The sequence below is a fragment of the Rhamphochromis sp. 'chilingali' genome (assembly GCF_963969265.1).
Source record: "Rhamphochromis sp. 'chilingali' genome assembly, chromosome: 15".
Lineage (NCBI taxonomy): Eukaryota > Metazoa > Chordata > Actinopteri > Cichliformes > Cichlidae > Rhamphochromis > Rhamphochromis sp. 'chilingali'.
This window is the reverse complement of record NC_137942.1, coordinates 2,915,476-2,941,179: the sequence shown is the minus strand read 5'-3', so window position 1 is coordinate 2,941,179 and position 25,704 is coordinate 2,915,476. Positions and strand designations below refer to the sequence as shown.

At 44.5% G+C, this 25,704-nt stretch overlaps 1 protein-coding gene across 2 annotated transcripts in view; it reads left to right on the top strand.

Annotated features, from left to right (window-relative positions):
• Positions 1 to 25,704, top strand: part of LOC308412042 (RNA binding protein fox-1 homolog 3-like) — a 326,231-nt gene that overhangs the window by 281,158 nt on the left and 19,369 nt on the right. The window contains exons 7-9 of one of the 2 annotated variants that reach the window (XM_080906116.1): positions 4,450 to 4,692; positions 15,642 to 15,785; positions 21,917 to 21,970. In XM_080906116.1, the coding sequence (XP_080762242.1) occupies positions 4,450 to 4,692; positions 15,642 to 15,785; positions 21,917 to 21,970 (441 nt within the window). Of the gene's footprint in view, positions 1 to 4,449; positions 4,744 to 15,641; positions 15,786 to 21,916; positions 21,971 to 25,704 lie in introns of both variants that reach the window. The other variant, XM_080906117.1, reaches the window with a different exon arrangement.

Here is a 25,704-nt window from a genome sequence, read left to right as displayed (position 1 = left end):
CAACTAATAGTAAATTAAGAGAACCCACCTGTTCACGTGGGGGACCCGAAGGAACGTAGCATCGGTGGGGGTGGGGGGGTGGGGGGGGGGGAGTTTGAGTAACGCAGTCAGACCTGTAAGGATTTGCGTTTGCGTGCATCGCCACCATGTTTGACAGATGATGCGGTTTGCTTGGGATAATGAGCGCTTCCTCTCCTTCCTCGTGCTCTTCTTGTTCCCTCGCTCATGCACACATTCAGCTGGAACTATGTTCCTAAACGTTCCCAGTGGACTCCGACCTGAGCTCATCTACATGCATGAAAGCGTCTCTCGACTCTGTCGAGGACACGCCTACTTCCTGGAGAGTCTTCTTGACTTGAGGTTTTTTGGGATTTCGTTCATTTTGCTGACCGCGCTCGTTCATAAGCACCAAACTGTGGCCTCTCTTAAGGTTTCTGCAATCATTGCAATTACTCCGAGTAAAACGCGCACGTCGTACGCAAAAACAAACAAAATGTGATCCGGTGCAAACACCCGATTGGCTGCGATTCAGTGAGTGTGGCGCTGCATTGTAGTGTGGCACAACCTTTTTGCCGCATGCCTCTGCATATTGCTGCAGCCTCTCCTGTGCCAATGCAGGCATCTCATTGAAAACTAATGAGGACTCAGTGTTTTATTCTAACAGCCTAAAGGTGCCACCATATACTGGATTAAAGCACAATGAGGTTTCCTACAAAAGAAAAAACAGGAGCAAAGATTTGTCCTTAAGCCGTGGATCTAATCTTTACACGACGACGCTTTCCCGATCGTGACAGCGGACACTTAAATTGCATTTGGTAAATTCTTAAAAACACAGATCGGGATACAAGTCCCGACAGTAGCTAAAATAAAAGACGGAGCCCAAGCTTTGATCCCTTTAATGACACGGACGGCGTTTGATGTACAAACACAGCACCTCCTTGTTTCCGAGCTTCCTGTCTCTGCCGGACTGTTGACGTGTCGACAGCTTGCACGGGCTGGTTAAAAGGAGGACAGAGGATCTGGTAGTACATTCAGCTGTCATACCAGGAGGTGCATCCTCTTTTTTTCTTTTTTTTAGGTAACCAACCCCATTCTCCTTTAAAATGGGTGCTTAGAAGTTGAAAATTGCCAACATCAAGAGCTTCCTTGAATTAGGATGCCCTGCAATGCAAGTGTGTTATATAATGCCATGACTGGAGGGAGAGGAAAAGTAGAGCACAGGGGTAGAGATTAAAAAACTTTCTGCATAAAAAGAGAGGAGGGAGGAAGAGATGAGCATAAAAGGGAAAGGGGGGAGGGGTGGGGGATCGAGGGAGAGACAGAGATAGAAATATAGCGTAATGAAAAAGAGAAGGGCGGATTAGGTCAGGCAGGAGTGAGGGTTCACTCTTACAGTGGGAGCAGCCTTTGGGCCTGGCAGGCTGCAGGAGGCTGGTCAATCCTTCGGCTCTCTCAAGGCTCCTCTCTTTTTTCATTTAGATAATGGAGCATTTCCTTAATTGGCAGAGCGCAGTTTAGGCCGGGGTTTGTTTGCCAACACGTCAGAGCAGAATTATTTCCACTACATTTACAGCATAGTGTTGCTCGGCTCTCTCATTAAAACCGCAGGCTCCTCCTGCCCAGATAGGGTTTGTTTTTTTTGGGTTTTTTTTGGAAATCTACAGAAGGAGGCCGAGTAGCAAGGAGGAAGAAAACACATTTATCTACCATCACACCATCCCTAGTCAGCTTGTCAAGAAAGAGACCGAAACTTCTCGATCTGTTTACCGTTATTGTTTTTCTCCAATCATAAAGACTTACTTCTGGTGCTTTTTTGCCTCCTTTCTTATCGAGAGACTTATGCGTCGAGCTTGCATGATCTGTATCTTTAAATTTGATTGAAGGTATTTGCAGGGGGTGTTATTGGATTTCGGCGTTATTGTCTCACCTTTTCCCTCTGTGTTTTTTAATGTTGGGATGGATATCCGCTCCAGCAGCACTGATCTCACCGTTCTGCTCATTAGTCTGGATTCGCAGACCTCGGTGCTTCGTAACAATAAGACACGCACTTCTGTAGTCCAGCCATTACCGAGTTTAACAATGTGCACCAGCCAGAAAAGTCCATTATTTCTGCAGCTCATCATCTCAAGCATCCATACGAGACAAAGGGTCTGTGAAACTGCTTCATTGCAAAGAGCCATCTATCACTTAAGTCAGGAGCAGAGACTACAAAATACACGTGGAACACAGCGCAAACCGAGCAGGAAGCATATGGATGGATCAGAGTTATACAAAGGGCGCGTGCTGCTAGTGACAGGGCTCTGCAACTTTATATATATATGAGTATATCTCCATCGGACTCAGCCGGCTCACCCTTACCTTTGTAAGACTTCACAAACACAGACGTAATCGATTCTCGGTCCAGTTCCTCAGAAATTCTCTTATTAGTTTGTGGTCAGTCGAGAAAACGTAGGCCTACATTTCAGTGTTGCTGCAATTGTTTTATGATCATAGAGTACAACTGTGCAACTGTCTAAAAACTCAAAGTGATAACCTTTATTTGTGGATTTCAGTGCACGAGATTATTCGGTGCAATTTCCTTTTTTTTTTGTCTTTTAAAGATGAAGCATCGACATCCAGGTCTCGACTGTCTTAAAGCACGAGCGTGTTCATTGGGTGTTGAGTAGATGTAGAACATCCATAACATAAGGTTGTTTCTGGGTCTGAAAAATGCCAGAAACCTGCGTTCTTCCCATTTTATTGATATGCAGCAATAAATCAAGTCTGTTTTGAGGTTGGCCAACTGGGTGATTCACAAGTAGCTACTGTACCAGAGCGCAGAGTTCGTGGTTTCTCAGTCAGATCCACTCATAGCTTGTGATGTCCAGTTTCAAAAAACCAAGACCAACAGAAGAAATGCTCAGAAAACAGTAGGCAACACCTTAGATTACGTTCAGTGACTAAGACTGTAAGTACCCTGTATCAAAAACTGAATTTCAAGGTATTTTATTTAAAATTACATATTTGTGTCGCCATCCTTAAAGGCAGGTGCACCAGAGGGTAACAAGTCAGATTTCTACAGGAGAGAAAGAAAGTCCTGTCAGCAGTTTGTTAGTAAATTTAGGTGTCGCCTGAGGGGAAGGAGGCACAGTTATACTGTTAGTGATTTTAAGTACTGTGTAATGTGTCTGCAATTTTGCAGAAAAACAAACAATACTATAACAGTACTATCTTACATGTAAAGTATACTGTACTCTTCAGACGCTGTTTTTCAAAGTTATGTTCGAACAGTGACTGTAAAAGAAAAGAAACTTCCACCTGGCTCATAATTATGAGGTCACATACTGTAGGCCTGCAAGTATTTATAGTATTTATTTTTGTATTGTAAGCTGGTAAAGGAGAACGGTCACATTTATATTAGTCAAATAAAGCTTTGGTCGTGCACATTATCATGAAGAAAATTAAATAAAGATATAAAAATCTGCCCTAAAGAGTAAAGCCAACGTACGTAAAATTACATAAAATTACTTACAACATATTTATTTCTTCTTTTACTGTAAAATTCTGACTCGGTGTCTGATTTTAGCATCAATATCTTTCAGTATTGGTATAGGTAATAATTTTATTGCATTTTCAAATAAAATACTTTGAAATTCTATTTAATTACAGGGAATCACACCCTTAGTCCTGGGCTGTGATACAAGTATTACCAAACAGTAAAACAGTCGGCGCCACGGGTAACTACATCCATCTTTTATCTACAGTTTATGAAAAACACTACTGACAGAGACATGTCTGTACTGACTAAAAGTACAAAAAGGTGCAAACAAATGCTTGTTCACATTGTTTTTCTCTGCTCACGGTTTTTCGTAATTTAAAGAAGATTTCTGCAGATTTATTCCGTTTATTTAGCCAGAGGCCGTGCAAGCCTCGAAAATAAAACTGCCTGAATCTGAAATTTCAAGGCGGCAGAAACAGAATTAGAGAAAAGTAATCTTTCTAAAACTCTTTAAAAAAGTCCACACGATAACCGGAGACAGGAGAGCTCATAAAGCAAAAAGTATGAAAGTGGAGCTTGGAGAGGGAGCAGCTGCTGGTTTAACAGACCTGTCATTGAAATCAAAGGCCCTAATCAAAATTTTATCAATTAATTGATCTTTCCTCCTGTGCTTTGCCACAAGTGCAATTGAGATTCCCCATGACTCTTGCCCCTCCAACAGCAAGCCATGCTCTACAACATAAACTGTGTTCATTAGAGAAGATCAAGGATTTCTCTAATATGAGCTGAGATGTGATATGATGGCTGTTTCCCCCCGACTTAGTTGGTGTGCAGGACATCTCTCCCTGGTTGCCTTCCATATCACACCAGGGATCTTTGCGCTTCTTTCATGCTGGTTTTACAAGTCAAACAACCTACTTTAAGTTTAACCGTAGTTCTAACACCCGCCTCCTGCTGTGCGTTTTCCACAGGGTAACCAAGAGGCCACCAACCCCCCAGAAGCGATGGCCCAGCCGTACACCCCAGCCCAGTACCCGCCTCCCCCACAGAATGGCATTCCCGCAGAGTTTGCGGCACCTCACCCGCTCCCGACGCAGGACTACACCGGGCAGAGCCGGGTGCCCGAGCACGCCATGACCCTCTACACGCCCACACAGACGCACAGCGAGCCGGCCGGCACTGACAACAGCACGCCCGCCACCACGACCGCACCGGTCAGTGTCCTTCACCACCTGCAAACACTGTTCTCAACACGCTGTCAGCAAGTAAAATATCTTCATATTATCTTTTTTATCCGTATTATTATAACGTTACAAATGTCCGACTGTTCTTCCCGTGACTGGTTTCTTCCGTCTGCTTACCAGTGTGAGCTTAGCCAAATGCTGTGATTTCTCTCGACTCATTTCCTCTCCCTTGTTTCACTGAGAAGTGAGCCTGTTGTTTAATATTCAGTCAATATTTACATGATCTGTCCTTGCCTATAACTCTCCAGTTCTGCCCTCTTTGTATATTGACAGAAAAGTCTGTGTGCATGCAGGAAACTTTTTCAGCAGATCCCAAATCACAGCATGTAAAGTCTTCAAACTTTTCGGCTCCAGTATAAAAACATTTTGGAAGTAAATGTGGCCTTGACAAGCACGATTCAAATAACTGGAACCAAATAACATGTAACGTACGGAAAACTGAGGAAAAACTGGTGCAGTTTGGAGCATAAACTCTCATTCAGAAGCACGACCCCTTAAATCGCTGCAAATTAAACCCCATGTTTGACAGAAGAATAGTACAGCGGCAGTAAATCAGAAGTCAAACCTAAGAAATGGTCAAAACAAGATTGTAAAAATTGTTCAAAGCTTAAAAAACATCAGTCCAAACATCTCACAAATAATTAGGTCACTGGCAAGAAGTCAGCAGCATGACTGGATACATAAAAAGTATCCTAGAGAGGCTCAGTCTTTAGAAGGGAAGAAGGGGAAGATGATAATGTATCTCAGGAAAATGCTGCAAAGAATTTGGCAATTTCGTTCTGTTATGTACCATAGATGATGAAAAGATTAAGAGCATCAAGAGAGATCTCTGTACGCAAGGGACGAGGCTGAAAACAATTTCATTTTCAATATTGTAATCTGCAATCTGCATTATAAACACATCTGATTCTGAGGTGCAAATCACTGCATGGGCTCAGGGGCACTCTGTGAATACAGCGCGGTGCTGCGGCCATAAATCCAAAAGTCTACCATGCAGGGGAAACACGGTGGTACTGTAACAGCAGCAGAAGTACATATTAACATCATATATCACACACACATGTTATGTGCATTTCTGGATTTGTTGATAAAAAGATCTCCCTTCCTCAACCGATCAAATAACTTCTACACTGGCTTCTTCTCTTTATTATAACGTGTGCTAAAGTGGTTCTTAGTGCAGGATTTGCATTGCCTTCATTACTGTCAGTGATTGTGATTGAATATTTCCTAAAGTTAGGAGTATAAAGTGTACAAAGGAAGCTGCTATTGTGCAAACAAATGGGTTTTATTCTGCTGAAGCACACGTAACACTGAGTGGGTGTGTTAACAGTAAATTTGTGGTTTGTACTAAGAAAATGATTTCATCTGTTGTATGAGCAGCTGATGAGCTCAGAAATGAAGCTAACTCACGACCCTAAAAGCTGCAGTTCTCCAAATGACCACTTGAGGCTGGCTCATGAAATATATGCATAATAAAAGATGGAGCTAAGCTTACCAATAGGGATGGGTATCATTTAGGTTTTATCTGATACCAGTACCAAATCAGTACTTTTGAAACGGTGCCGGTGCTTGAAGAATGGAGAACACAAAATCGGTCCAAAAACCTCTCATGTTCAGCTGTTTTCCACTTTTTCTTTGGTCATTTTAGCCTTTTTGGCCAGGGTGAAGGGAGTATCTGCCATCAAACAAGAGGACAGCCGCATGTAGCTATGATGGTGTTTGCTAGTTCACCTTACATGCATTAATGTAATAACGTGGTTAGCCTACTCAACGTAAATTACACTCGAACAACATGAAGCTACTCACGCAGAGAAGAACGGCTGCTGCATCATCATCCTCATCATTTCTGCTACACTGGCAGGGCTGGGGGCCAGGACTCTCCTCTTCGTGTTTTTGGGGGATGTTGCTCCGGGTCCGATAACAGGCACCACACCCGCAGTAGATGCGCTCGGTGTGAGGTCTCGCAGCAAGCTATCAAATACGGCGCATTTCTCGGCTTTTAAAAAAAACGCTATGCGTCGCCAGATTCGAGGTGTTACCTCCTTTGACAGTATCACAGTATCAGCTTAAAGCACTTGTTGCTGCTGAGTTTGCATCTTTTGCTGTGAAGTACAGCCAGACTTTGACCACTTCGCCTTGGGCATTTTTAATCTGTAGCTCTGCTCTAAAAGAACGTACGTACCTGGACCCGCCTACTATCCTTGGAAACGTAAAATGATTGGCTAGAATTCAAAGTGTATGACATCTCAGGAAAAAAAAGCACCGAAATGTGCGCTGCTTTTCGGTCTGGTTACTACCGTTTATGTCAGAACCGGTGCCATCGGTACCCATCCCTACTTACCATAATTAGAAAACAAAACTAATTTGACCAAAATGAGTTCCTGAATCTATAAAATCTGCAGGAGAGTGTTCACAGAGGTCACGAGAGAAAGCAGCTTCCAGTAGATGTTAGTAGGTCTACATACGCTTCAGTGTTAAAATACCCAACTTTAGACTGTTATTGCTTGCTTTTTAGGTCTGTCTAAGACGTCTGCAGTCCAGTTTTAGTGTGAGGACTTATAGTATTAGTCTGTTATTTGGACTTATCAGCAACTGCGTGTTTGGTTGACTAATACTGTTTTGGAAAGCAGGCTGGTGACTAAACTCGCTTGCTTTCTCATATAACTACATGAATTTGTCCAGTTATCATAATATCCTGTTCAAAAAAAAGTATGTATAGCAAAAAAGGCCAGCCCAGAATGAACCACATGTGAGATTATCACTGCTACACCCATGTTTTGTATACTGTCTATGAGCTGAATGCACCAGAATCCTGTAATTACCCGTTCTGGCCACAGAGGTCACTGTTTCTACTGTTCAGAAAAAGCTGCATATTCTTACTTTAACATGCAAATCTGGCCTATTTTTGTTATTGTAACATATTTGCATTTTTCAAAAGCCTTAATTAACTTTTTCTCTCTCTTATGTTTACATAAGTAGTAAGTGAAATTTTTGGCCCCAACCCTTGTTGCCCATTTTTTTTAGGTCATTTTTCTTCCCCCCCTCTTTTTTCAGACACTAATTTGAATGTTTCCTGCATCACAGACACAAAAACAGCCCGTGTTATTAAAAGGTGAGGGTTAACAGTGAGAGTCGCACGGCTGCACATTCATGTGCAGCAGCAGCAGCAGGCTTTGATGTTCAGGCCAAGCTCGGCGCCTGACGATGCGCTGCTAAAATGAAAGCGCATATCTGAAGAACCATTAGGGGGCTCCCAGAAAAACATGTCAACCTGAGCTGTTTTATTTATTTGCGTGAAGGAGATTTGACATGCTTTCGACATGAATGATTCAGGCTCTCTGAAAGGAGGACACGCCCTTCTCCCTCCGTTAAAGGAGCAAAAGAAAGAGATGCACTTTTCTCCAGCAGCCAAAACCAACAGCTGCTTAGTGAAATCAGCTAATTATCTGTAACTACACCCGGGCGTTTGAGATTTCTCTTTCGAACATAAGACACCGTCGTCTGTGCCAGGACATGATAATGCTCCTGTTTTCACTCCATCATGAGAGTGCATGCCTCTAAAGCGTTGGCACTCGAAGGAGAAAACAAACCTCTGGCAACGGATTGTGAGAGAAATTCTAAATTATATAGCATACACTTCGTTCTTGTGCGCTTACATAAAATGCCTTGACCTGAGATTTACCTTCACAAGGGGTAGATGCAGATAAAAGGGAGAACGCTTAGCTTCGAACTTAAGAGGCGCGTCTAGAAAGACGGATAGTGCCGGCAGAGATGAAAAAAGCGGGACCTGCGTACCTCTTTTTCTCCTTTAGTATGAAAACACCTGCTGCTAGAGGTCAGCGTGAGGCCACAGCCCTGCTGAGAGGCATCGGGGTCGCTCATGAAGAGCACCTTTAATAACTCGATTTTTCCCAGCCTCACAATTACGGTGCAGCCATGAATATTTGGGGGCAGAAAAGTGCTTATACAGCATAAGCAGGGCAATAGCACTGCACGTCGTATCATCATCGGCCTGTAATGTGGCAATGTTTGATTTGAAGATTTGTGCGACGCACTCGGACCGCTCTGTGGTTATGCGCTGCACTTACAGTAATGGCTGGGACACGAGAATTTAAAGTGAGGAGAGACTTGGCAGGAGGTTTAGTCTCCTCCTCCTCCTCCTTCCCACCACTCCCCTCCGCTCTCTATCGCTCGCCATCTCCACTCTCTCTCCATTTCGCATTTGATTTCATTTCATCTGTTCACCCGCTGTGAAGAGAGCCCAGTGATGGTGGCCATGGAGAGATGAGAGCTCGCCTCATCTTCCTTCATGTTCTCCCCTTCTCGCGCGATCTTCATTCTCTCCATCCACGCTCTCCTCACTTCCACCCGTCTTTTCTCCGAGAGGACGGAGGGACGAGATTAGTGGGGTGTAAACAGAGAGTCTAATCCCCGGGGCTGGTGGGGTAGTGTCGCCCACCGCTGCGTTCCCCAGCTTTAATGACAGACCCAGCCTGTTTGCTGTGGGTGTCACAGACGGGCCCGGGCGCCTTTGATTAGGGCACCCTGCAGAAACACAGATTGAGGGAGCAGATCAGCTACTCGCTGCGAATCTCCCCCCTAAGTTCCTCCTCCCTTGACTCGACTCTGCTGCGCTCAGCTCCTCTACCCCACGACGATGCTTTACTCTGCACATCTTCTCGACTTAAAGACTTAAAAAGAGTCAAGAGAGAGAAAATTCAGTGAAACATATGGATTCTGTGCGAATTCCCTGCAGAGAACGGAGAGTGTGTATGTTTTAATGAGGCAGGGGGACTGTCTCCACTTCTTTCTCTCTGCTTCTGTGTCTCCAGTCCACCGTCTATACTGGGAAGGTGGCGTTGTCCAGAGTCAGACCTCTGGGACCTCGCTCTGTGCCGTGTTCAAACAAGCTGACTTGAAAGCAGTCGACTTGAGGAAGAGAGGCAGCCCCCAACTTTCTCCAAATCCTTAGAGATGAGGGTAGCAGAGGGCTGCCAAGGAGCTCTGCTTGAGCAAAAAAAAAAAAACTGAGCTCGTTATCTGGCTCAGTTCAAATAGTCTGAGGTTTGGTTGAATTTCATGAGTAATCATTCTCTTTTCAGATAACAAATTAAGGCAGTGGCGTTAGGGCAGCACTCAATTCCAGATTTTTCACAGCCCGTGTCAGCGGCACGAAGACTTTCCAAAGGGTATTCTGGGGGACTGTGATAACATAGACGCGCACACAAACACACAGGGGCATGCAGAAAACATGGGCGAGCACATGCAAACACTTATACAGCCGTGCACGCACACACGCTCATCTCTCACAAGCTGTGTTTAAGGGATCGAGACACCACCAGGGTGTAGCTTTCAGAGACACTGCTGATGGCAGCATGTAGGCCGCCATTAAAAGGGGATGACTGTGTTATCTGTAAGTGGGAGGAGTCGCTTACTTCCCCCTGGTGTAAATTCCCTTTTCAAAGATATCCTCAGTGTTCCCTAAAATAAATACTCTCCTGGATCGTTTAAAGGATGAGGATGCTGTTATTCTATTATCGTCAGCAAACGGGTGAATCCCACGAAAAGGCCAAAACTGACAGCACGATAGCCCGTCTCTCAAAGCTTGCTGCCCGAACCCTCTCAAGACGCAACTCACAGAAACGCCGCTCACAAATATAGAGGCTCGGTAATGTCCCGAAACATCTGGGCGCCGTAGTTTTTAGCAATTGTGAGATAAACAACGCATTTGTCGGGGACTATTTTCAGCTGTGCATTAATGCGGAGTCGGGTCTCTAGTGAGTCTTTAGAGCAGCAAGAGTTCCCAGCTACAGTACATAGTGTGTCCTTTATAATGAAGATGCACGTCAGCCGGTCCGACGCAGAGGTTCACTGGTGTGTTTTTAAAAGTTTTCAGAACAATAAGATGTGTCGAGTCACAGAGTTGTGCACAAAACCAACACGACGCACGTCACGAACGTGAAGGAGACCTTGTGACGCTGTCGAAGTGTCGGTCTAATTAATCGAGACCACATGCAGAAATAACCTTTAAGAGAACGTAGATGTCCTTTTCAAAATCTAAATAGATTGAAATATGAGCATGTGTTGCCACCACAATCATCGCCCAGACGGTGTCCAGAAAATGGGCTTCCTCTCAGCTAATTAGAGGCACTGAACTGGACCTCTCGACTGCGTCTGTGCTGTTGTTGCCTTTTGGAGCATTTTAATGGAATTATCTGACAAATAATTTGGCCCGTTGTGTGGTTAATGCACCAGATGGTCCAAGAAGTCTGTGCTCCAATTTTGGTGACTATAGTGTTTTAGTACCCTTTTTTAGCTTGTTACTTAACACGCTAAAAGCAGATATCTCTGTCTGTGCGATGCACCTGTACAGTTAATGAATGCAGCTTGTCACATTAGCTCGCTAGCCTTCGCTGATAACTTGGCACTTCACCCGCGGGTCTAAATGTGGCTTCTGGCTCAAGAAAAGCGAGATGGAAGCGGCCAAAACACTAATGTCCGGGCTTTAAAATGCAGAATCCATAACGTAGTGGGTGACATCACACCGGCAGCATCTGTCTTGTGTGTGTGGTTTTCATACCGGCTGCCACGAGGGCATTACACATGCGTCATCGATATTTTCCTTGGCCTCAAGTGCAGTGATACAGTTTGGATTAGCTGTCAAACCCGATGCAAGTGAGCCCAACCCTAAATGTAAAATTTATCCCCACTGATGCTTCTTACCAACCAAAACATACCTCAGAGCTGAAGTGGGCTTCTCAGCTTTTGATTCTGCAGAGTTAGTTGAGAGAGGAGACTTTCACGTTTCTGAGCTTTATTAGCGCCGAAACGGCCTATCGCAAAAGACAATCTATTGGTCTCGGTGTTGCCGGCGTGCTGAAAATGACTCCTCCATCTCGGACTTGTTTATATGAATCGAAGGGAGATGGTGGTGGGGGCTGATCCTCCACTCCACACTTAACTCCCTGCTCTCTCAGGTGATGGAAAGGTTATATTTGCAGCTTCTTTAGAAAAAGAAAACAAACGGCGAAGGACTGGAAAAGGAAAATAATGAATTAAACCTCTGGCATTATAATTCTTGAGAGCGAAGACTCAGAAACCCCCCACCCCAGCTCCTATTTAATCGGATGTAATCTACCTGCTTGGCAGCATTCCAATCAGATAGTTTCAATTATGCTCTTGTAATGCCACTCTGCGAGGAGGGGGAAAGTGCTGAGCAGAGCACTTTGCAGGCGATTTGCAAATAACAGCAAGGGAGTCTTTTAGAGAAATGACTGAACAGGAAGCCGGAGAGTTGCCGGAGTTGACAGCTCTCTCACTCTTAGGTTTGCTGGCTTTGGCGGTGACGGCATGTTTTGCATCCCGCTGCCTCCTGCCCGTGACAGCAGCTGTCGGGACAGTAAAGCGCCGCTGAAGGTGGCCTCCTATGGTAATACGGAAGTAATTATTTTCCACTGCTGCACCAGCGTCTCACAACCAGGCAGGTCGGAGCCTCGGGAGCAACGTGCAGAGGCAGCCGTCGCGGATCGCGGTGACACTCGGAGTTACTGAGCTAGCAGGACACGGTCCGAGGCGCTCGGGAGTCGGCGTTCAGTATTTGTGTTCTCCATATGTGTACTTGCCCCCGGTGTCGGGGTGTGCCGCTGGCCTGTCAGAGCGTCGAGCCAAAGTTAATCTGGATGTCTGCAAACACGCGACTGCGCCTGCCGTGATAAAAAGCCGGGCGGAGGAGCTGGAGGACAGCGGTGCTCTGTAGTCTGGCAACATACGCTAAAGGTCGATAGTGTCATGTGTGACCGATGAAACAGATTGACCCGCGGGGCTGTGGTACCTTGTCACCCTCCACGGTCCCGGCATCTGTCTGCAATGTGTCACCCCCGGGGCCCAACATGGCTACTCAGGCTATTAACCTCCAGCGCGCGAGGACACGGCAGAGTTAAGACCCGTCCACCCGTCTCTCTCTGTCACAAATCCACTCCTTAGTAGCCGGCCGGCCGACCGAGTGCATTTCCCGCCTCTCGCGTCCTCTATCACTTGTTAACCTCTGGTCAGAGCAGGCGGGACTTAGGAAGCCGCCGCCACGAGTGCGCCCTACCTGTACGGCTGCAGGGGAAGACAAAGCGGGACCTTGAATCAAACAACTGTCACTGCTAACAATGTATGTCACCGTCTCGGAATGGGCCATAAAAACCAAATAAATGACGGCCATTACAGTGGAGATTGTGATTATGATAATGAGAATAATAAAGGCGATCATCATTACGATCATGATGATAATGATAATACTGTGATGATGAATTATAATGAATAAATCCCTACCCCATTTCCTAAATGGTGGGAAATGTATCACTACGAGAGGCCTGCAGCCATCTGACAGCCTCGGAGCGGCGTGAGGGTTATCGGCGTGTGCGTGCGTGTCATTCGAACCGCTTGTACTCTGGCTACGGCCTACTCTCTTTTCACGCCTGTATCAGTACAAGATTGCATCCGTGTATGTGACTTCCCAGTCAGAGCATAGTGTGTGTGTGTCATGCTCAGAGAGCACTTCCCAGGAGACCTGGCAGTTTACATATCACATTCAAACAGCTTTTGTTCTCGATATCTGCCACTTCCACTCTCGTTGCTCGTTCTCCCCTCTCCTCTCTCGCCGTTTCTTTATTTAGTATCTTACCAGAGGCTCTGGCTCTAAATCAGCCTTCGTTTTATTGTTTGTTTTTTTTTAATATGCTTGCTTTTGAGAAATGGACACTGTCTCTAACACACAAAAAAACCACAGCATTTATCTTTTCTTGATGAGTGACCTCTTGTGGTCATGAGAGCAATTACTTTTCCTCTCTGAGAGACAAATAGGAATTGTGCAGTGCTGCTTCACACTAAAACTTTATTTGAAATTGTAGTGAATGGCTTGTAGTTCACTTCTTGTCGCTCACTAACAGTCGGCACTTTCCAGAGTTGAAGTATAGAAATGCCAACACCTACGACGCTGTGTGTGTTTGTGTGTGACCCTTTATTACCAGCGTGTTTCATATGACGCCAGTGCATGCAGACCCCCCCATGTGTACCTCACCTGTTTACCATGCAGATCACTGTCACCAGAAGAACGAGATCATTCGTGTTTATTTTGCTTAATATATACTTTATTTATTGTTTGTGCTTTCTGGTGCAAATGAATAAACACAACTTTGTTCATGTGCCCAGTTAGTGTGAGGTGATAGAGTTTAGTGTAGGTTTCCTGGTGCAGTGATATCGTACCACTGTCACAACCCCAGGACGTCACTGCACCTCTGCTGTTTGCTGAACAGCTGGCACTTCTATTTTTTATGCTAAGCTAACCTGGATTCTGTTTAATGGCCAGCAGGAAGCGACTCACCTTTCGACAAAAAGATGTCAGACTTTACAGAATCGATGAGAAAATGCTGATTTGACTTGTGATTTATTCTCTGCATAATTAACCCCTAATTGTATTTTTGTCATTTCATAGCCTGATGGTCATTTTGTAAATGATGGCTCCATTTAGAGTAAAACAGAACATAAAGCAGAGTAGGCTTTAAAAGCAGGACTGGGCTATTTATTTTCCCAAGAGGCCGCATGAGAAATTGGGACTCTCGTGGAGGGCCACACCAATAAGCTGAACTCAGTTCTGCTCACTATTAATTTTCCCTCTTTGCAAACTCATCGGTGCGACGCTCCACAAGAGTCCCAGTTCCTCATGTGGCCTCTCGGGAAAATACAGTTCCCAACCCTGCCTTCAAGCACGACTTTAAACACATCGGTTGGTTTGTGTTTCAGCTACAGAAACATCAAGATGTTACCTTTAAAATCAGGCCTTACAGTTCTTCTATGATGGGTTGTTTTTTATTTAATATGCAAAGTCATTGAATATTCCACAGAAAGAGGATCCATCCTTAGGTTGCACGCATCCCAGTGGATGTCAACATTTCTAAATCTCAAACCAAATGTTTTAAAACAGGAATCCACTCAAAAATGGCATATGTAAAAAACAAACCAACAACAGCTAACATCCATTTTTTATATGCAGTCTATGCTTCTGGCTCCAGCTCGATACTTGCTGCTCATATACTGATGCTGTTTGTTACCATCTAAAACGAATATTTTGATAGTTTTAGACAAATGTTTAGTGGCTTAAACTTTAACCACAGAGCGAGCAGGTCAGAAACCACTCATTTGATCAATTTGCATAAAACACATTTTCAGAAAACACTTACCGGCAACCTATTGACCAAATACAAAGACGGACCGATGTCAGAGCAGTGCATACGAAGGGAGGATAAGCTGAGCAGTTAACCAATGAGGTTTCGTCCATAGAAAATAAAACTGCCTCAAATACGAGGTCCATCTAAACAGACAAGCCACCAGCACCCTCGGTGAAATTCATCACGGGTGTCACAGAAAGAAACAAGTGGAATTTGTCACTGACATCAGACACGTCATTTATATAGAAATGTCAGCGCAGCATTCGCATAATGATGGAAACAACAACGCTGAGGGCTTTGGGCCTCGCACTCTGATGGCTGTGTGCAAACGTCACCAATAATGTGTCTTTAGTCTAGACATGTCAGGGCTCTGTGGGATCTATATCCACGCCTTTTTGTCAGCGCCTTCAATCTTCCCTGTTGCTCAAGAGCTAAGTGCAAGAGATTAATAAGTGGATTTGTAATGCACAACCTCAGGTTTGACACTATAAGTCATAGGCTGTTTATCGCTTTGGCTTTCTCGCCCGATTGAAAAATAGCAGACGCCGAGGAAGTCAGTCAGCCAGGCCTTCCACCCCGCCCCGTACCCTGCCACCCTCCTGTTTCAACCCCCTCTTCTCCTATACTTCATGACCAGGAGGTACAGTATACTGTAGCAGCTAATGAGCAGCTTGTGTCTTTCCTCTGTTTGTTTCCCTCTGGCAGACAGATGATGTGACGCAAACAGAGGGCTCTCAGCAGCTCCAGCTCCAGCACTCAGACTCTTCAGAGAAGCAGCAGCCCAAAAGGTTACATGTCTCCAACATTCCCTTCCGCTTCCGGGACCCTGACCTAAGGCAAATGTTTGGGGTGAGTACCTCGGAGAAAAATTTCAAAATATCACACCTTGGCTCTGCCGTTGCCTCGTTTCCATCCAGAACTTTGAATCCCAGGAGCTTTTTCCAAGGAACTAAAATGTTTTTGCTTCCCCCCCCCAAGTTACATAAATGACTTTCTCGCTGCTTTTATCTTATTGTGGGGGTTATATTACTTAAACCATATCTTCATTGTTACTGGGATGTGATCAGATTAATTCTTGTTGCTTCTGGATTTCTTTTTAATTCAGTGGGAAGTGTAACTATAAAGCACAAAGGCATGAACATCATTGGTCTGTTGGGCATCTTTGTAAACATGTTGCATGTTTATGCTGCACCAACATGATGGAGCCACATTAGAAGTCTCTGTCTCTCTCCTCTGCTCCGTGTTTGGGTCCAAGCTGCAGATCTGCATTTCTTTCGGATGGCAGAGCCGAGCTGCAGTACACACACACACACACAGCAGAGCAGCCACATTAAATAGATTAAAGCCCTTCAGTTACATGCACGTGTAATACAGCAATGCTTCACTTTTCTGCACGTTTGCTTTGAAACAATCAGAAGATGCCGTTTTATTTTCCTGATGCCACGCTCCGTCTTGCTCGACCACAGATGACGGGATGAGTCTTAACGTTACATGAAATATCTGTGGTTTAACTTATTTTATTACATTGTAATTAAATCTCAAGGTGTTTCATATTGTAAGTTAAAAGTCCGACAATATTAGAGAGACAGAGAACACCAACGATCTGATAACCCGCTCAGAGCAAGTATGTGGCGACAGTGGGGAGGAAGAAGTTCTTTTTAAACAGGAAGAGACCTCTGGCAGAGCCGAGCTCTGGGCAGCTATAGCTGTGACTGGTTGGGGGTTGTTTTGGGGTTTTTTTTCATGCTTTTGCCAAAACTGGGGGATACTACATATAATAACTAGCAGGACACTTGCACCAATCAGAATGCTCGGTGTCCACTTGTGCAAGTTGGGACATCTTTAAAAATAGTTTCCCTGCAAGAAAAACTAATCAAAAATCTGGCACTTGAAGAAGGTTCCTGTTGTATTAGTGTATGTACTGTTTATTGCAATGTGAAGAACGATCCTACAACAAAGCCTGAAACACACAGGCTCACTCGGGTAACCAAACCGACAGCAAAGTTTCTGCAGAATATATGAAAAACATTGTATTTGGATGTAAAGTTAAAGGTCAGCACTCGAGAATCTGACATGCTAGCAGTTGTTGTTCTTGAGCGGTCCCACCTCACTCTAATTAAAGAGCGCATCCTCTAAAGTCAGAGCAAATTATTATATCTTTATTAAAGTGAGTATGAAGCTTCTGGGAAAACAATCTAAACCACACAACAGGACGCGTATTTAATGAGCAAAGCCAGCGCTTAAACTGTCATCTAGTTAATGCATTGATTACTACATTGTCAGAAGGGGGAGAAGGAGGAGTGTCTTCTGAGTTTTTAAAAGCAAACAGCTGAACTCATCGCTGCACTGCAGGTTGGGCACTGGGGAGAAGTTAGAGGAGCCCGGTGCGGTAATGATTTTACTCTTCATCTTTGTCTGCTCTCCCAGAGAGCTGCGGCTCGCTTTGTCGGGCTTTTTTTAGGCTACCGTGTCCCCTGAACAACTGACGTGAGGGTAATTTTAATCGTAAAATATGAGGACAAATACAAAGAAAATGGGGGGGAAACAGATTTAACTTTAATTTCTGTTTCTGTTTTGTTCTCGTATATCAGAGCGTATACAATGGGTAGTCTCCACAGGTCATTAAACAGTCTTATTTTCTAGAAGTTACACACAGAACGGTCAGCTGCTGACAAATGCAATGAGATTACATATCAACATACGAGAGGTCCACCACAGAAATTCTCTCTCTCTGTCTCTTTGCAATTAATGAGCCAATATATACAGTTCAACAGCTCACCCTCGTGTCTCACAAAAGCCTCGATACCAATTGAACCAAACATCCCCTATTCAATAACGATAATGGATCTGAATGGAGACGATTGCCAAAAATGTACTTTAAATGTTATGCGCTAATTGGATCATTAGAATCCAGAGGCGTTAATTCTCGTCGTTATGAAGACAACATCCAGCTGATGATATTAATTACTCGCGAGCCGTGGCTGTGGCTTTATAAATTGCAGACAACATGGCTGCGTGCTTGCTCTCTCTTTCTCTCTCTGATTGTTGGCTTTATTGTTCCCAGCTCTGGTGCAGGTCGTGTGGAATCCAAATCACCTCAGTAATTAGCTTGGAAGCTTTGTGTGCCTGACTGGCTCGTGCAGATATATGATACAGAATTGATCACAGCCCACCCACATTGCCCGTTCCCTCCTCTTACCTGCACCTTCCTTTCATTCTTGGTGGTTGGCACACTAGAGAATTGTGGGATCAATTGTCTTGGGTCGAGCTTGGCGAGGCGATAGCTGGTCTGCTCCACCCTCTGACATGGCCTCCACAATGGGCCTTTGTGCGATCAGCACGTGCAAAGCCTCATCCCTCTAGCTCTAATGGCTTCTCTAGCGCCACCGGCTCAATACGCCATTACTGTTACGCATGAGTGAAGGCCACAGACATGCAGGCGGGAAGACAGAGGAGAGAGAGAGTGGAAGTGCGGCACGGCTCACTAGAGAAGGCGTCTACAGCAGAGCAAAGCCCCCACCAGGAGCCTCCATCTGCTCCCACACGGCACGGGGAAACTGTCTCCGCTGAGCGCCACGAAGGTTTCGACAACGGTAGGCGGCGTTCAAACGAGAAGGGAGGGCCTGAAATCCACCCTGACATCACAGGGTTAAGGGTGTGGAGAAACCTGTGAGCTTTTAACGAGGCGCTGAATGAAGGCCTCATTAGGGCAACCGCAGCGGACGTTAATCAGTAATTAGAAACTGTGATCTCTGAGAGTGAGTAAGTGTGGGGGAAATGAAAACACTCCAAGCGCGAGTGAGCTCTGCGCGGCGCCCATGCTGCGCTGCTTGAGGGTGCCCTCGTTTGTGTGACTGGGTTCTTCAGCAGTGCTTCTTGCAGCGAGCGTAAGGGCTCTCGCAGCGCTCCCCAGAGCAATCAGGACCTCTGCACTCCCCCACCCACCACCACCACTCCAACTGTCACTGCGCCTGAGCGTGCTCTGTTTGAATACACAGGGCGCCGTAGCGTAATTATAGGTTTCTGAAGAGCTTAAAGATATTCAGGCTAATCAAAGGTGGAGGCACAAGGGCCTCAATCTTGTTTGTTGCTTCCACACTTGGAAGCTTGAGGTCTAGTAAATATAGTCGATTATCACTTCCAAGTGCAGAAAGACAAAAACACTAGTGTTCTTAAAATACAGACGCTGTCTAGCCAGAGCTGTTTCCGAGTAGCCTCTTCTTTTGTGGTTTACAAAGAAAATAAATGGAAAAGCACCCAAGAGTCAAGTTACAGCCCTGTTATTGAACATACAAGCACGACCTGTGTTCTTAATGGTGCAGTCACGCTACCACAAAACCTTGGTGCAGTGTCATCCCCTTTGAAATGGTCAGCGGCACAGAACATCTCTGACAGTCGTCGAAGTCGGTTGTCGTCATCAAATTCATGCATCGAGACGCTGATAAAAATGCAATAAGACGGTGTCAGTCTGTTATCAGTTTGCAATTGAAGCTGGCCATTCAAGTTGGGAATTGACCCCAATTAACTGCTAACCTGAATGGGGTCAGGTTGGCAATTATGTGCAATCAGTTTGTGATAATACGATGAATAAATTGCCGAAAACAGACGTTCACACTAAACAGAAAACACAGTAACGACTTGCATTCAGTTCAGCCAGAACCTTGGAACAGAAACTCAGTGACGCAGCTGTCGGCAATCAGTCCAAGTCGTGGCGCTCTTGTTTGGAGGCAGGATGCCTTGCACCGGTCAACCTGTGGCCATCACCAATGTGAACAAAAGTGATTGCCCAGAAGTTGGGGGTGCTGCACGATCAGCCTCGGAAAAAGGAGCTGTTTGCTGCAACTACTTGGTACATTTCCCATCCTGTTTTTATTCTGCTCTGATCCGTAAATATTTAGGGTGCACGACCTGAAACGTGGTAGCGTTGATGAAAACAAACAGCTTGGTTACGTAGCATAAGCTCCGTGATAGCACTGAACTTACTCAGAGCAGGCTTCCACGCGGGTGCTTTGTTTACATAACACAGACAGGACAACAACACGACATTTGTTAATCGTGTCTATGCACGACTCTCCAATCTAGCTCAATTCAACAAAACCGAAGTAGACTCCCTCTTGTGGCTCTATTGAGTAATTGCACTTTAATTAGGAAGCAGAACACAAAACCAGCAAAATAAAAAAATAACTGCAGATGTATTTAATCAGTCACTAATATTTTTGCCCAATCACCATACCCCATTATGTACTGAGGGCAGATTATAATGTACAAAAAAAATGCGAAACCAAATAAAAACATTCAAATGTCTCAAAAGCACGGGAATGATTTGCTCCAGTTAAGCCGTAATTGAAACATAACGAGTTTGATAAATTAGATAAAACATGCAAACCCCCAGTATCATCATTCGATGCTTCTCTTAATGCTTTTTTATTTTCATACAGATATTGGATGGTTTTTCTAATCTATGGATGGATGCATGTAGCTGCAGCCTCCTAGATGACATCAGTCTCTCCCTTGTCCTCCCATTGAAGCTATTGTTTATTGGGGCTGCTGATGCAGCTGTTTCTCCCCGTGTGTGTGTGTGTGTGTGTGTGTGTGTGTGTGTGTGTGTGTGTGTGAGTGAGAGAGAGAGATTGAGAGCAAGTAGGTGGGTGGGAATAGAAGTGCATGAGATCACTGGTGAGCAGCGAGCAGTCCCCAGCGCCATGTGGAAATCCACAAAGATGACTTCCTCTGAAACTAATTAATCGACGCCACAAGCCCATTACGCTCGGTTAAAACAATTAGCATCTGCACGTTGCGTGGGGGAAGCATTGTCTTCTCAGGCGAGAAAGGGGCATCACGCTGGGATATAAATGCCTGCGTGCGTGATCGAGCCAACGCTCCCCATTCGAATCAGTGGAGCCGAGCGCCATATGAAGCAGATGTGCGTCTAGGATCTATAGAACTAGTTTCAACACGAGCAGACGCATAGGGGAGAGGACACGCCCTGTGGTGGATTTAAATGACAAAGCCTGTTTTTGGCTTGGCGACTTGGTGCGTTGAGCTTGCTGCGTTCTTTGAAATGAGGGGAAACATACGTTTTCCCGCTAACCCATAAACGCTCATCTCCTGGAGTCCACTCCACTCACTCCAGCCAGATAATAGCCGGCTCCTCCTAACCCCTATTAGTGGCTCAGTCAAACGATCCATCCATTCCCATTGAGTGTCGACCACATGGAAAGGCCCATTTCTTCCCTGTTGTGCTGAAATGAAGGCGACGCGGACCGCTTGACAGGGTAATTACTTTTAATGAAATAATACAGCCATTGTAGACAGCAATTAAAAGTCGCTCTCACTCCACTCATTAAAGGAACTTACAGTTTACTTTCATTCCTCTGTTTTCTAATGATCCGAAGGCAGGCCTGTTAAAATCGAAAGGCTGCAGCGTGTTAACCCCCGGGGACCGGCCCTTAGGTCCTGTTGACTGCGAGAGCACACAAACAAAGAGAGGATGAGAGAATAAAGAATAGAAGAGAAGGAGGCTCTATAAACAGAGAGAAAGGTAGAAATAATCAACTAAACTCTTCACAAGACTCGAAGGAGCAAGTTTCCCCGAGGTGATCGCGGAGGTGTCGGGGTCCGCGTCTCAAGACGACATCAAAACACCGTCCGACGCCGCTCTTCTCTTTGTGTCGAAACAGGCGAGCAAACTTACATCATAAACACTGCCACGTAATCACAGATCAAGTACTTTTACGAATACTGTGATTTCATTTCGTAAAGTACCGAGAGACGCGCAGCGGCAGCTACGAGTTCTCTTTTCAAACCACGCCAGCGAGCTTCAAGAAGTGTTTGCTGAGCTAACAAATGCAAATTGACCACCATTTCCATATTGCCTTAATGGTTTTTCTTTCTCCGGTCGTCGTCCTCATGAATTTAGTCAGCGAGGCTTTCTAACTCCATCTCTTCTCTGCTCTTCTCTTTTTCTTTTCTCTCTGCAGCAATTTGGAAAGATTTTAGATGTGGAGATTATCTTTAATGAGCGAGGATCCAAGGTAAGTGAACTAGAACGCCAGCTGCTTCATTACCATGTACTTCTTCTGTTTCCTAATGATGGCATTAGTGTAGTGTGTACATTGGCTGAGAGTAGTGGTCTCTAAGCCTGGTCCTGGAGAGCTGCATCCACTGCCTTCCTGTCTCTCTCTCCCTATTGTTTTTGTTGTTTGTTGCAGCTCTCCCCCAAGTTGTGAATCATTAGCCCTGTCAATCAATTCATTATTGAGCTGTTTCACATTTCACTTAATCCAGCAACAGGCTGCAGGTCCTCCAGCATATGGAATTGAAACTGCTTGTTTAGAGACGGGGGTCCTCTTTGAAGCCTGGGCATTGATTGAAAAGGTCCTACATTATTCAGGTTTATCATTTTGTTTCAGACCGGATGAAAAACAAAGTTCTTTGTGATATTTACCAAATAAATGTAGTTTAGTTAAAATGAATTTGAAGGCTAATACCACGTTTATGAAAATACACGCCTGGAGAAGAACCTGCAGATCGAAACGCTGCCTCCAAGAGAATTGAATTATTAAAGTGAAGCTTAAGATTGTGTAGACGTTCCCCTTCTTTCTTACATCTATTACTTTTAACACACTTGTCCAACTTTGGGCAAAAAGAGCTTCATCTATTGGCCACAAGTTATTTTAAAGAAACTGGTTGGGGTGAGGACTGGCGGTGTTTGTCGGCTCTTTGACTTCTGTGGCACTCGGGTCGCAGCTTGCTGGTTTGTGCCGAGGTTGAACGTCTTTAAAAGAAGGATACAAACTTTATTAGAAAAGAAAAAAAACACCTCTGCAATACATCGGGCCATTATCTTTTTTCTAATTTTAATGTATTCAGACATTCTCATTGAGATTAAAATCTGTTTTTCAAGGGAGAACAAAAACATTAACAGGAACACAATGAGCAGGCAGAAACAAAAGAACACAATAAACAAGGAATTAATAAAAACAGCAGCAAAAAACATCAGATAATAAAGCTTTAGGAACTCTAAGGGGAACGTCGGTCTCCGGTTTGAGGTTAGTTTGCAGTACCTGAAACCTTTTTTACCCAGAGTAGTGCATGAGAATGTTTAATTAGATTTAAGTGTGATAAATAATAAAACTGATGAAGGGTTTAATTGCCGGAGTGCTGATGGGCCCGCAGAACAATACTGAATATCTCGATTGTCTAAGACAGGCTGTGGACGTTTGTGTTTACGAGTTGGTTCGATGTTGAATAGAAATCTTTAATTGAGTGTTTTCATAGTGTGTGACTGCCTGTGCTTTATATATGTGTAAAAAGTGCTTAACATGCACAGTAGGCTAATAGGCTACATTAACTTAACTGTTGTAAGTTATATTAAAAATACTAAAATTTGAAGCTTTTGCCCCTGATGACTTACAATGATAGAAACACTCGTCATTAGAAATGTGTAGATTCAAGTTTACTGACAGATGGCTGGATAATAGAGATTACTCTGTGTGTTTTAGGAAACTAGTAGAAAAATTTAAAAATTATACATTTTGTTTGTTTGTGTTTCTTAAACACAACTTAATACTATAATTTTTTCTTTCTCCGGTCGTCGTCCTCATGAATTTAGTCAGCGAGGCTTTCTAACTCCATCTCTTCTCTGCTCTTCTCTTTTTCTTTTCTCTCTGCAGCAATTTGGAAAGATTTTAGATGTGGAGATTATCCTACATTTGTATAGTTACACATTAACAACCTATGGATTTAATTTAACATCAATTAATTTAACAGTTAGTACCATTTAAAGTCTAGGACAGGTAGAGTCATATACACCAAGGTGGAGAATGCCACACAGTTGGTAGGCATTTTAAAGGAGGCTGCAGTAATTGCAAAACATCATTAGAAGACTGAATCAGTAACTCTGCAGGAACAGGATTGGGGCATATATCACAGTATCATCAGCAAAGAAGTTTATAGTGAGAGGAAATAAAGTGCAAAACAACTAAAAAAGGCCACAAACCAAAACCCTTATTTAAGATGTTTTTGAAAGGAAACATGACTTAAAGGGAAGTAAATACTACTGCTGGGGACTATTTTCAGCTGCAGACCTGGTGCTCAGGTGACAATCTCCAGTAGCAGAGCAGTGTATGTGTAAGCAGTGGGTCTTTGCGGTGACTCTGTGATGTGTTTTTAATAATTCATGGACGGCAAAGGGATATACAAGGAAGCACGATACTTTAGTTTTGTCTTTTTGTACAATTTGCCGACAAAGAAAAACGCAGAATGCAGACAGCAGTGTTCTTAAAGGTCACCCGTGCAGAAAATAAGAAATACTGCTTATAATTCAAGCTGCGCCTCCTTAAACAACATTGTGAACTTGCACACCTTGGATCATTTCTACATTTGTCTCAAAGATAATTTGTACTCGTAAACACGCCAACCAGCCGCCAGAAAAATGGCCACAGCGTTGATGCGTTACTGCAGTATCAGTCTCCCAACCAGGACAGGTGAAGCCTGCGGAGGTGTGAGCAGCCGAGAGCTACTCATCCAGCTGTTCATTTAATAGAGTGTACTAAGCTCCACAGCTTTCCATTCATAAAGGCGACAGGCTCCCTGGCTGGGTGTTGAGGCATGAATGCTATTGATTCCCATTCATACCTGGGAGTACTTTGGGCTCGTATACAGGCGTGCAGGGAGCCCCGGAACCAGGCGACGCTGCTGCACTCAGCCCCTTCTGCCAGACAAGATTGAGCACCGGATAAACCGGTCTCCTCCGCCCGTAACAAGCATTTATTGTTTGTGCCCTACAAAGCCATTACCCATGATGCCTCTCTCCCTCTTGCACTCTGTGTGCTATATAATGAACCTACCAGGCCATTAATAAACAATCTATTTCCTATGAAGCTTTGGCAATTTGCATTCAATATGTTTGTCTCCTTTGAAAAATGGTGGCTCCACTCTGTGCTCTTGTAAGCTAATTATTTGTGCATGATAAAAAAAAGATAGAGGGGGTAACCACAGTCGGGTGAATGTCCAAAGGATTAATTTTGCCCTCAATTCCTTTTTTGAATTTATTTCTTTATCTCTCTTTCCCCAAGGACAGGTCGCGTGTTATTTATGCTAGAAATAGCAGCCCGGAGATCCTGCGTATGCATACAAGATCACTCCGCTCGCCATCTCTCACATGTATTACATCCTCAAGCAATTATCAGGCAGCGCCGGCCATGCTCTCTCTCCCTCAGCCTATACCTCTATAAGTATATATAGAAACCACAGGAATGGGACTTGTTTGGCCAGAATATCTTAAAGCTTGCGCTATAGAGAGTCCAGTATCCCAGTCCACATAACTCAAGGAAGTGACAAACCCCCCAGGGGAGGCAGGCAGAGAGAGTTTGGAGAGGTTGGGTATATTTTGGTCGGGGTTTAAAGTCAATATCGGAGCTCTTCTCTATCACAGACGAGCATATTTGCAATGACACCATTCACTTTTCTTTTCTTTGTTGCATCAATGAGCCGGTGTAATTTCGCCTCCATAAAATGGCCCACCTATTAGTGCAGTGAATAAGAAACAGCCAGAGATCAAGTTAACGTGTCTGTTCAGAGAATTCATCCTCACTCCTTGTGCCGTTGCCCACGCCTTCAAAGGGAGACGGCGGCTGTGCCGCTGAAGTTGTGTAGATAATTATACGACTATTATGGCAGCCGCTGCTTCCTGACATTCACCCATGGCACCGGTGCTGTGCTGTTTAATTGGGTAAAGCAGGCAGGTTTGTTGGTGTTGTTGTGT